This window comes from Lepidochelys kempii, chromosome 8 (genome assembly GCF_965140285.1).
Source record: "Lepidochelys kempii isolate rLepKem1 chromosome 8, rLepKem1.hap1, whole genome shotgun sequence".
Lineage (NCBI taxonomy): Eukaryota > Metazoa > Chordata > Testudines > Cheloniidae > Lepidochelys > Lepidochelys kempii.
This window is the reverse complement of record NC_136387.1, coordinates 6,124,665-6,137,818: the sequence shown is the minus strand read 5'-3', so window position 1 is coordinate 6,137,818 and position 13,154 is coordinate 6,124,665. Positions and strand designations below refer to the sequence as shown.

The following is a 13,154-nucleotide window of genomic DNA, read 5'->3' as shown; positions in this document are numbered from 1 at the left end:
GATGTTCCAAAGAGAGTGGTAACAAATCTTTGTGCCCAATCAAAGAAAGGAAGTGGTTCATTAAATTTAAAATGGAATTGCTGGGACATTCCTAGCTAATGAAGATGCCTGACTTGGTTAGATTTGCCCCACAGGATGGAGTGCCTATCAGATCCAGTAGTGACGTTACAATACCTTTCATCAAAACGCATGTGTCTTTGGGATTGTACTGTACACATGACATTAGTTGCTTAACCATGTTTCTTGCTCAGATGAGCTGATGATTAGTTTGGGATAGAAGAGAAAGTTCCCAGTAAGGAATTGATTTTTTTATGTCCTGGAGAGTGGTGAGGAGGGATCACGTGAAAGACTCGGAAGGCCATATTCTATTCTCTACTATCGGAGTTCATGATGAGTGAGAAGGGGTGACATCAAGGGACCTCTGTCCTTTTGTGTCATCTTCTTCTTGATCTTGCAAAGTCCTGGGTGCTCTCAACTCTCCGTGAGGTGAGGGCACTCATAACTTTGCAGGAGGAGCACTTCCCTCCGGCAGGTTTGGGACATTTGTTTGCTCTGTAAAACATGATGACCGTGGAGGCACACAGTAATATTCTGCGTGTGTGTGAAGGGGTGCTTGGACACAGAAGCGTCTCCTCCAGCCCAGCACACTCTTAAATTGAAGCCAACATAGCAACAAAAATTCAGGAAGAAAAGTTTAGCCAACAAATTAGAGGGAAAGTGTTCCTCAGTCTTGCACCAGGCTCCAGCAATCCTGTTTATTTAGATGCCCCTTGGCAGGTATTCTGTAGGTGAAACACGATGGTGGTATCAACCAATGGCTCATGATCAGTCAGTGTGAAACAATAGAAGGGACAAGGCTACGTTCAGCCACACGCTGAAGGCAATGGGGTCACACCAGGGATAAGCTGGGCCCTACCTGTCTCACACCGGGCAAGGTTCCACCTGAGCTGGAATTTGATACTGGGCTTTGATTTAACATGACACAGGGTCACTTCTGAACCTCCACAACTCACTGGCTCTCCAGCATTGGAGCAAACCATGGTGAGTTCAGTCGCTCTAGTGGGGGAAGGAGCTCTCCTCACCATACTCCCATGTCCCACAAGTCATTCCTAGATAGGCTTTTTGCGAGCAGTGCTTCCTTTATAGCTATACCTGATACAGGCTAACTTTACGCACCGCAGGGCTACCTGCTTGTAGGAGCTTTTTACCCAGCATGCCTTTCTGGGGCTGGCCTTTTAAATTGGGCAGAATCCAGCAGCTGCAGGCCTAATGGGATAATTTTCACATTGTGCTTTTGCTAGCTGCTGCTCTTCTAGATGCTGGTAAGTCCCCTTTAGCTGCTACTATTTTTCCCCTTTCTTATTCTTGCCCCTTCTCCCAGGGCCCTTGCTTTTCGTGCCACTTAAAGAGTGAGAAATATCAGCAGGAGAAAAGAAATTCATCTGCACATTCACTGATGCAAAGGTATTTTCTAACTGGGAGAGGAGCCATCCTCCGAGAGCTCTGCCAGGGGAGGTGGGTGAACTGGTTTGTCTCTGCTGGAGGGTAGGGGAAAGGAGAAGATTGCTGGGCATTTGCACATTGGCAAAGTGGAGTGATACCCTGGCAGTGGGATCTTCCTTGTGGGGTAGGAACGGCCTTAATTGAGACTGCTGTGCAAAGATATTATGCTAGTGTGTGTGCATCTTTCTTCTAGGTGAGGCACTCAGGCCAAGCTACAGTGTGACCCTGCAGGGTTAGTGAGGGCACATCCTGAGACAGTGGCAGCTGGAGGTCAAACATTTAGGTGGGACTCAGTCACTCTCCTTAACTTCCACAATGCTCCTTAATGAAAAGGGACTGCACCCCTTCTGCCCTGCCCGGACACTGATCCTCCAGCTGGAAGAGCTGTTTCCTTAAATCGATAGCTCTGGATGGCTCATGCTGGGGAAAGAAGGCATCTTATATTCTCTCATGTTCCTGTGCTGGGCAATGCCCCAGCTGCCTCTGTTGTGGGGCGACTGTCTTCTGAAGTGAGCTGATGGGTCTATGCGGTGTTGAATTACTTGATAGCTGGCCAGTCAGTGGATTGGCTGGTAGAGAAATCTGAGATTGGATCATATACTGATGCCCTGGGCTCCTAGGAGCTGGGAGGGCCCTTATGAGACATTGTGCAGGGTTTGGGTCCTCATGAAAGGGGTCATCTCAGAGGGCTCTGTCTGCAGCCATTCACCTCTGGCAAGGACAGCATTGGGGGTGGGTTCGGGTGAGAGAGAGAAAGATCTGTTTTGCTAGTGAGAGATTGGTCCTGACCCTTTGTGCATCTAGGGTCTGAGGCAGGTGTGGGAGAGAGGGAGAGGGGATGATTCCTAAAAGGTAACCGTGAGTTTGAGTGTAGCCCACTGCACAAACAGCGATTGAGCAGGGGAGGAGGGATCCTGTGCTGATGATCTCTCTTTTCTCCACTGACTGTCTTGTTTAATTGCATTCTAAAATGTAAAGCTTGAGCTCTGTGATTTACAGACACGTACTAAAACAGTTCTGTGAGAAGAGAGAAGGGCCAATAAAAGCCATGCCATGAAAAGGGCACTCTGAAAAAAAGGCCATTATTCTCTGAATATGAACTAAGCAAGTGCTTTTCATTCCCACATTAGTTATCTGAGGCTGGTTTGAAGCTGTTTAATGGGATTCTGCAGAATATAATTTCCATCAGAGGTTGGTTTTTTTTCTTACAAGCAATGTAATTTGGGTTGTTTTTTTTTTTTTGGCTTTGCTTTGTCTTTATGCTGACTTTGGGATCTAGCGTTCTATTTCAAATCGGAGGGAGGGTGAGGGAAATAGAACATGGAAAAATTGTAGCAGTGAAACAGAGGAACCAAAGTCACTGTGCAGACCCCCAGGAATAAGTAACAGCCTTCAGGTATAGATTAGTTTGAGAAAATGAGATGCATAACCCTAAGCAATGAAGGTGGTACTGATCATCAGTGGGAGAAAGGGGAGGGAAAGAGAGATGGCTAGTGGCCCTGGCTGGTATCAGAGGAAACCTTAATGATCCTAAAATTATTGCATGCTAATTTCCTCTTTGGTGCTAATCTTAATGCCCTCAAGAATGATCAAGTACCTTAATTATCTCTTTAACTAATGAAGTGCCTCCATTAAAAAAAAAAAAGGTAGAAATTGATTCAGAAAGAGGAGCAGCATTAGAGCTTCTTTCCACCAGCAAGCACAGCTTGGAAAGCTCCCTCATGGGAATAAGAGACTGCTAAATGCTTCCTGTACGGGATGAGAGCCGAATCCTTCTCCCATTCAGCTGCGTGGGTGTTTTGCAATGGACTGAAATGGGACCAGGACTGTGAAATAATAATTGTGAAATGCATGGAAACTTTACCACCAACTTTAAGAACCCGCAGGGTCCCTGGGACTGTAAATAAGACAGAATGACCATGCTAATTTGAACCACCCTGGCTCTGCCTTGAAATTGACAAGGCTCAAGCAGCACCGTGTGGAGGGAAAAAATGTTTGAAACGTAAATCACTTATTTCCTGTTGGCAGAAGAACTTTCAAAGTTCTCAGTGGTCTCAGGCTTCAATCCTGCAGGGAGCTGAACATGCTGGCCCCGGTTCAGCAAAGCTTTCAAACACATGCTTAACTTAAAGCACATGAGTGCTTCCCTCGAGATCAGTGGATTTGCTCACAGGCTTAAAGTTCAGCATGTGGCCTTTGCTGGATCTGAGGTCAGAATGCTCAGCACCTTGCAGGATCAAGCACTTTTACAGAATTACTTAGCACCTTAAGATACAGCTCAACTCTCGCCGATTTCCATGACCGCAGGATTAAGACCCAAAACGGACTCTGACTGTGAATTACAACCTAAAAAACATGAGTAAAGACAAATGAAAATCTATATTACTATCACTGTCTATATTACAATTATTTTTGCCCTTCAATGGTCATATTTACATGTGAGAACATTAATTCCTGATCATGTGATTATACCATTTCAGCCACATGTCGGGAAGAAACAATGGGAGACAAGGGGTGCCTTCATGATTTGGCAGTCTAAGTCCCATTTTCAAAAGAGATTTAGATGCCTAAGTCTCGTTTGAAAAATGTACCTACAGGTCACTATTTGTTTTTCTTGCCATTACATAATATTCTGATTTGCACTTAAAAAAACACCTGCTGACCCCAATTTCCATAAAAGGTTACCTGCTACAGTAGTGATATAGTTCACTTATGGCAGGGACCGACAGCGCAAATGGGAAACCTGTGGGTTATTGCTAATAAATATTGTTGCTGGCAATAATAAAGCTGTGTACTTTGGAGAGCTGGCAGTTTCTTTTAGTATATACAGGGTAAATACAGTATGTAGAAACACCCTGTGAAACCTTCCATAATTGTCAGTGGTTCGGTACTGCAAGGATGAGTACTGTAGAAAAAACTAAGGGCTTTTCTATATGTGGAACATGACCAGCAGAACTATTCAGTGGTAAGATTACACTGCTGTATTTCTGCCAGTCAGTTTCCCATGTAGATAGACAAGCCCTTAGTCTGAGATATCACATAAATATTAACTGGCTATGTAAGGAAATGACAAGAGACCTGATTGTGTTTACACTGAATGGCAAAACTTTGACTTTAGCATCACAGTAATTGGGTCCAGAATTTAGTCACCCATCTCTCCCAGTTTGGCCCCTACAAGGTGCTCCATCTGAGTGGATCGATATGGCCCCATGGAGCCCTGCTGAAGTCAGTGGGGCTCCATGCAGGTGCAGCCATCTGCCTGGATTCAGGATGTTTCAGGATCAGGACGTATGTCTCCTATTCTCTTCCGACATCCCAAACTAGACAGGACTGGAGATGACAGATGAACATGAGCTGCAAATTTGGCCATGGTTCAGATCTGGATCTGAACTTCCCCAAGTTTCAGGGTTGTTTGAGCTCAGTACCCCTTTCTAAGCTGGATCAGAATCCAGTTAATCAGAAACATGTTTTCCTGGCTCTTGTCAGACCCGAGTCCCCCGCCCCACCCCACATCATGCCCTGTACATGGGATGAATTGAAAAAAGCAAAGTAGGATGTAACAAAGTTATAACAAAAGATGTCACAAACTAGGCTCCAGATTCCCTAGTATTGCATACTGAGACGTGTGGTTTGTTAATCATCTAATGGCCACTACTCATAACAGCTAAGCTGTCACAGTGGTTCAGGAGAAAGAAATCTGCAGATGGGAACTCTCCCTAGGGGGCAACAGCTGACCCCTCCTGTAGTTCCCTTGAAGTCAGTGGAGTTGCAACTGAGATGAATTTAGCCCAAACTAGGAGTGTGAATCAGAATTTGGAAAGGGAAGGGAAAAATCATTATTTAATGGTCAGGATCCAAAATGTTAGTGCCAAGGATGGATCTAGAATCCATTTCACATGACCAAAGACAGACAAATGCAGGCAGGGCTTTCCCCTGTGTTCCTCAAAGGGAACACGTGGGGGTATGGGGTGTGTTAGCTGCAGAGTCTGCCCTGGTGTCAGACAGGTAGGAAATTCCCTCAATCTCCTCATTCACTTCAGGTCATGACAAGCTGTTGAGAGCGATTCCCCAGCACACAACTGGCACAACAGGCCATTCATGCCGCAGAGGGTTCAATAATTCAACAAGCAAACTCAAGCCAGCAGCAGTCTCGGTCCCCAGCCAAGACTCAGTCATCTTCAGATTAAACATCGGCTCTGCCTGACTGCTTTGTATTCCAGTGACTTCTCCCTTCCTGGGAACGCTCTGTTACCCAGCGACAGAAGAACAAAATCCTCAATCTACAAGATTTATGCTGCCTGAGTGGAGGGAGGGGGCTGGTATTTCACTCCCTGTCCCCATCCCAGCAGTGATAACGAGCCCCTGAAGCTAAGCGGTACCTCTTGCCAAGACTTTAGAAAATACTGCATTTTACCCTATTCTGTGCAACAGACCCACTTTTTTTTTTTTTTTTTTTGCCTTTTTTTCTTCTATTTTTAAATAAAGTGCATTTAGTGCTGGTGAAAGGTGCTGGCCTGGCAGCCCTGCAGACTGATGTCTGTCCACAGAACCGGTAGCACCTGGGCAGCCATGGGCAAGCTTTCCCCATCCTCGTCCCTCCCCTTCCCACGGTGCATCTGGCCTGTGCTAGAACGGCCTTCAGTCTCCACCCTTGGCCTCTCTGCTCTAAGGCTGGCCGCTGTGACACGGGCTTTTGGACTGGGAGCTGCATTTAGCCCACCAAACCCTTTCACCGCTTTCCCATCAGATGGCTGGTTGCGACTGACCTGGGTCAGATCCGAGTGGGTGTCCGAGGCGAGAGGCTCTCTATTCCGTCCCTGGTCCAGTAGACCTGTATAAAAGGGCTGGAGTTTTGCTTTGCGTTGCCTTGTATCACATGTAGAGATGCAACTCCTGAAATCGAACGCCTGCCTCCTACATGGATAGAAATGGATCAGTCCTGCCCCAGGCCAGTTGTTTCCAGCTGCTGAAAGGCAAATCCTGAGCAGGGGTGTTGAAAACCTCCCGAGGCGCCTCTGATCTGGCTCCCTTAGTTCAGCATCCCGGTCTCTACATAGCAATCAAGACCCAGCCTGGGTGCTTCAGTGCCAACTGATTGTCTCTTCTTTCCCATTCGCTGCTTCTCTTATCACCTGACACACTAAAGTGCGCAACAATAAATAAATAAAATACAGCCATGGCAGCTCGGCAGCCTGGCTACTGGATCGAAGATGGCCCCAAAGACAGGGATAGGACAGCAACTCTGCTCATCTGCACTGCTCCTGAGCCTGTCTTTGAGATGCCAGCAACAGAGCTGTATAAAATGCCCCCATCCCTACCCCGAACACTGACATTACGCTTGCATCACAAGCTTGTCTGAAGGGCAGCCCCCTGCCTATTTGCCAGCGTTTCCGTCCCCTCTTTGGATGCCTGGCTCCTGGAAACCCCTTTCCCACCCCATGTAAACATTAATGGCCTTCCCTTCTCCTCATCTGCTTGGCTTCCTTGGGCTCCCCCCGGGGACCAGATCCTTCCGCCAAACAACAGAGGGAAAAGAAGGCTCGTTCCTCTTTCCCTGGACGTCAGAGCTGAACGCAGCACTCGAAAGTTACAAAAGCATAGTTGGGCCCTCGACCCAGTTTCAATACTGTTACTGCTATGCAATGGCAGAAAATAATGATTGCCCTCTCTGTACAGCTACCGCTCCCCCCCACCCCAGCCTGCACCAGTACAAATCGATTTCTCTTATTTCTCTATCTACTTCCCTTCCTCACTGCGAGGCGCGGAGCATTAGAACGCCGGGATTTTTTTTTTAAAGCTCTATCGAAACACAATTGCTGTCTGTTTTTTCCCATTCACCTTCCACCCCCCCCCCCAAACAAATGTGGCATAAAAGGGTTGAAACACAAACGCTGTTTTAAAACAATTTTGTTACTTGTGCTAAGGGCAATTGCTGCCTCTTGAGATTGTCACTCTTTTGGTTTGCTGAAAAGGACAGCACATACTCGCACTTTCTAATGCCCTCGTGTTTTCAGATTTCTCGTTGGGCCAGCCTCTAAAGGGGATGGGGACTATATTTCCTTTAACTAAGAGAGACAAAATATTTGATTTTCAAATCCTTGGCCAAAAGAATGACACACAGCCTCTTCCTTAAAGTTCCCCCAATCCATCCCAACTTGAAAACACAGACACCAAACCTAGGGAAGCATAAATGACTCTCTTGTGTGTATGTGTGGGTTTTTTTTTTTTTTTTTTTGCGTGCTTGGCTGGAAACTTGTATGGCCTTTATATAGCAAAAGTCAGATTTAAGCATAATTGTAATATCTTCTGCACATGGAATCATGAATCATTCCAGTGGCTTTAGAATTTAAGCTGTTAATAGGCTAAAAAAAGGATTTTTTTTTGCATTATAATTAAGCATGAATATATATTTAATATATTACACTGCTTGGACTGCTGCTGTAGCAATCCGAACCTTCCTATGCTGTAAAACACCTAGCCCCCTGCAATCCCCCAATTCAAGTTTTGGAAAACTTCCTTCCCCAGCCCCTGGTAATCCTCAGTTTGTATATTTAAAAGTCCCTCCCCTCCCCCCGTTTATTTTAAAGTAGATATTGCCACATTCTTAAATTCATGCATTGCTGCATTGCTATTGCACATGTGTATAGAGGATTGCTTTCTCCCCTCTCATCCTGTTTGGCTCTCCTCTCTGGGCGGCCCTGCTCACTGGTTGTGCACGTCCTCCCTGCGGACGATCTTGTAGATAATCCAGTAGAAAATGTTGAAGATGAGAAAAGCCATAGGGAAGCCAATACGCGAGATCTTGTCAATCTTCTTGGCTCGCTGGATGAACAGCTTGCGCATCTCGTCGGGAGACCTGCAGGCGGCCGGGGCTGTGTTGGCTGTGTTGTTGTTGTTGGCTCCTTTGACCGAGATGCCGTCCTTTGCTTGCAGGCAGGCAGGGCCCATCCCATAGGCAGAGAAGTTGAACCTACCTTCTCCGGCTTCGTCCTCCTGAAACAGATTCATCATAGGGCTCTACTTAAAATAAGATGGAGACAATGCACCCTTGCTATAAGGCTCTCCACTGATGGCCTTCAGCTCCATTGGTGGACACAGCTCCCTTGATGTATTGGACAAACCCTTTGTCTTAGGAGATCAGCCTTATAGAGGGGTGCTATCTGTATTATGCACAGATGCAAATCAGGGGATCCAGCTGGAGTTGGAAGTGGGATTGACTTATCTTTCCTTATGGTTAGTCATTGGGTTTTTTGTGTGTTTTTCCCCCACACATCCCCTGTTTTGCTTCTGCCTCCCTCCCTTCATACCTTCTTTTTCTGCTTGCCCAGAAGGAGCGGGCTCCATGTAACTCATATAGTAAAAGCCGCAACATGAGAATTCCTATGGAGTTACATGGACTTGGCAGCGTAAAGGGCCGTCCATGAAAAGATCTCTGCAGGTGTTCTGGAATGAGCAATGAGCCCACCTTCCGTTTCTTTATCTGTTCCTGTAAGTCTCATCGTGGCCCTGATTCCCCTCTTTCTTGGGAAATATGTCAACCTGGTTTCATCTCCTCCCCATTTAAGGAAATAGTCATCCCACTTGAAATTCAGTAGTGCACCAATGTTTAGTGCTAGGCGACTGGCTCGCTCAAGAGTCTGCTGTACAATCCAATGACTAAACAACAATACTGTGTCCTTATGTGTCAGTCCTTTTATCTGCATCGCAAAGTGCTTTACAAAGGAAGGTGTTGGCCCTATTTCCCAAATGGGGAAACTGAGACGTGCAGTGACTTGCCTAGGGTAATACGGCAAATCAGTTGCTGAGTCAGGAATAGAAATCCAGGTCTCTTGACTCCTGGTTCTGTGTACTATCCACTAGACCATGTTACTAATGAACTGTAATGATGCTCAAAATCCAACAGGCAGCTGGTAAGTCCATGTAACCTCTGCCCTAAATCTCTGAAGAAATGCAGCTTCTCCCAGTAATGCTTTAGAGGGGCTTAATCTATAAAAATGCATTGATGTGGCACCAGCCAATTCCAGTTCCTCCCTGTTCTTTCTAAAAATGTCCCCCATTCCTGCCCCATCAGTCCTCCTTTGCAGAGTGTCTTTTATGGATGGCCCCTACCTTGGGCATGTAGCTGCACGGCATGGGGGAATTACACACTCACAGCTGGGTAACCACACAGTGGAGCCAAGAGCACGTCAGCACATTTGAGCAAAAAATGAAATAAAGCCTTGCTTTTATTTTTTAGACAAGCTTAGTAAGCTGGCGAGCTGTTTGACTTACTGACACGATGTACCTACTCCCCATCCCTTGCTGGGTTCCTTCTGTAGGCCCTCACCCGCATCCCCTCCTCTCTTCCTGGGGTGGGGGTGTGTGAAGTCTATTTATAATGCTCCCATTGCTGTAGTATCTGAATGCCTAGTTATTACCCCCATTTTACAGATGGGGAACTGAGACCCACAATAGCTTGCCCAAAGCTGGGAATTCAACCCATCTCCACCAAGTCCCAGGCTAGCACTCTAACCACTGGCCCATCCTTCCTCTTTTGTCTCAGGGCTGTGTTCTCTGCAGCAACATTCCCTTCTTTGATACTCCACTTCATGCCATCCCAGTGGACCCCTCTCCATCATTGTACTGCTCTCTGAAGTGGTACTAGGTATCTCCTATAGGCCCCGAAGCTCCTGAATGTCCAGCGCTGAGAGAAGAGGAGAAACCTCCTCGGTACCATGCACATTGTTCCCAGACAGAAGTAATCAGAGATGAAGGAAACTTTCCCAATGCCTGCCCCCTGATGTCGATTCAAAGGAGCCTGCACCCACATGGCTCTGTGCTGGGGTCAGGAAGATCAGCAGGGGGCAAGGCACCTAGAATCAGAGAAATGTCAGGCTGGAGAGGTCATCTAGTCCAGCCTCTGGCACTGAGGCAGGACCAAGTAAACCTAGAGCATCCCTGACAGGTGTTTCTCCAACCAATGATGGGGATTCCACAACCTCCCTTGGATGCCTGCTTTAATTCTAAGTTTTTCCTCGTGTCTAACCCATATCTCCCTTGCTGCAGATTAAGACCTGGTCAGTTGATGCTGAAATCCATGGGAGTTAGGGTTGCCAATCCTCCAGGATTGTCCTGGAGTATCCAGGAATGAAAGATTAATCTTTAATGAAAGATTGTCATGTGATGAATCCTCCAGGAGTATGTCCAACCAAAATTGGCAACTTTCGTGGGAGTGAACAGGCCTGCGCAATGGAGGCCTAAGAATGTAGGTTTTCAGGGCCAAATCCTTTTGTTTCCAAAGGGGTAAACTTCTTCCTGAAGTCAATGGGAGTAACAAGGGACTGAATAAGGATAGACCTTAATGCGAATCAGCTCAGGTATGCTGAGGCCAAATGCTCTGTTCTAAATCAGCCTTTGATTTCAGTTGAGAGGGTTTGCTTCAGTGCTGGGAGTTTTGCCAGTGTAAAGACCGTAGGCCAAATTCTCCTCTCACTTACCCTGGTGTAAATCAGGAGGAGCCCCACTGGAGTTGGGGGAGGTACACTAGTGTAATGGTGGGCAGGATCTGAACTGGGTGTTGAGTCAGAACATCAGGCTCTGGCTCATGGTCATTTATATCAAAGCCTAGAGGCCCCAGCTAATATCAGGGCCGTATTACGCTAGGTGCTGTATGTACACCTTGTGAGATACTCCTCCCTCAGCTCAAGCATTCTTCATGTTTGCTTTGGGAAGTTATGTTGATACTTTTGAAGACAGGGATTCCTGAATCATGGTAGTACCTCCACTTGTCCCTGTCTGTCCCTCCATCAGGCGGGGGAGAGATGGAGGGAGGAAGTGAAGACCTGAGCCAACATAACACACAAGCCAGGAATGAGTGAATCTGGGAGACAGTGAGCAGCAGAAACCCGCCTGAGGCTGAGCTCGTTGCAGGGATAACCCTTCATGAAACCCATCCCGACTCTCTGTAGAGCCCATTAAAATCTCTGTGTGCCACCCCTTGGGCATTTCTGTGCCTGCGTAACATTGGCCTTAATTAGAAACAAGAGAAAAGGAAGTTGATAGTTCATAGAATTACTATTTCTACCATTTTAGTACCAAAATAATAAAATAAAAATCCAATTTGTTTGCTAGGCAGATTTAGATTATGGAGAAACTGGGAAACATGGTTTTTCAGCCAGCAAGTGGATTTTGCTATTTTAATCTACGTGGTAGAGGATGCATCAGCAATTAGCATTGAGTAGAAACCAGCGTGACTGGTTTCTGAAGTGTGGGGGCCACTTTTAACCTCCACATGACCTGGTGCCTCTCTCAAGTCAGGGAGCTTCTCTGTTCTCCTTTGCGGCAGATAGGCGACTACTTCCTGCTGTTGCCAGCAGGTGGCAGGGAACCAAAGCAAGAAAGCCGGGGCTGCCAATTAGCACCTCGAGGGACGTGCTCCAAGTGCGGGCGAGGCAGATGTCAAGTACCTGATGACCCACAGGTGCAGGCCTACACCTACAGCATCTCAATGAAGACTGAAGTGGAAATCTCAATACAACTAGCATGCGGTACAAACACTGTGTGACTGATTTTCAGAGGTGCTGAGAACCCAGACCCCTCCTCTAATAATCAGGTCCACGGTGCAAGACACATCTCCGTCTTAACTTTGGAGTTCGGACTCCATCGCCATTACAGGTGTGTCAGGCAGGTACAAACACACATGCAGATCAAACAATTGTGAATAATATTCATTGCAAATGTACTCCTTTTTGTTCTTTATGAATCATTCACGGGCCAGTCTTGATTTTCTGCGAATTTATTCTTCATTGGTGAGCGCCATGTCTTCAGGGCCAAATCAGCCAATCGTGCCTTTTTAATGAACTAAAATGACTTTAACTGAATGAGGATGGGCAACAGCAAGAATAAAACCCACAAAGGGACCAAGCGGGCATTATCCTGTTCAGTCTCCAGCCAGCTCCAAGTGGAAATGATGAACAGGTCAATAGTGCTCTGTGAGACCAGAATGTTCTAGACCTTGAAGGGGCAGTAACCATGCATGCTCATCACAGCTTTTAAAGCTGCATACACCATGGTACGTAGTTGCCAAAGGGGGCTTGGACAGTCAGGCTGTGGCAGTGGTCCCCAAACTTTTCAAGGTCATGCCCCCCCTTACCCCTGTCTGCCTCCTATCCCCCTAGAGCTGAGAGCAGGGACAGGGGTTAGGGGCCAAGGCTGAGGCCACAGCTGGGGGTGGTTCTGGGTCCGGGGATGGAGTCACGGGCTGGGCTGGGACCAGGGCCAGGTGCAGAGCTGGGCCATAGTCGGGGGCTGAGGCTCGGGGTGGGGCTGGAGCAGAGCTGGGAGCGCAGTGGGGGCTGGGTGGCGCTCCCTTTCCATCCCCATGGGGGTTGGCCTGGGCCCTGTTGCGCGCCCCCCCCAAACATTCCTCCATGTCCACCTAGTGGGGTGTACCCCACAGTTTGCGGACCTCTGGTCTATGGGGTGTTCACAAGTTGTTGCCTTTGGCTGTTTGCTGTTCATTATTTGTGCTGTGTAACTGGTCATATGATATTGCATCTGCTCCCTGATTGGCCATCTCTCTTTCTCTCTCTCACACACACACACACATATACACACACGCAGGCTCGCTGAATTTCACAAAGTGCATCCCTATATAAATTGTGAAATTGCAA

At 47.1% G+C, this 13,154-nt stretch overlaps 1 protein-coding gene across 1 annotated transcript in view; it reads right to left on the bottom strand.

Moving 5' to 3' along the window:
* Positions 1-7,937: 7,937 nt before the first annotated feature.
* The window catches only part of GLRA1 (glycine receptor alpha 1), a 67,938-nt gene continuing 62,721 nt past the window's right edge, over positions 7,938-13,154 (bottom strand). The window contains exon 9 of the mRNA XM_073358120.2: positions 7,938-8,496. Within this exon, the coding sequence (XP_073214221.1) occupies positions 8,206-8,496 (291 nt within the window). The 3' untranslated portion in view covers positions 7,938-8,205. The remainder of the gene's footprint in view (positions 8,497-13,154) is intronic.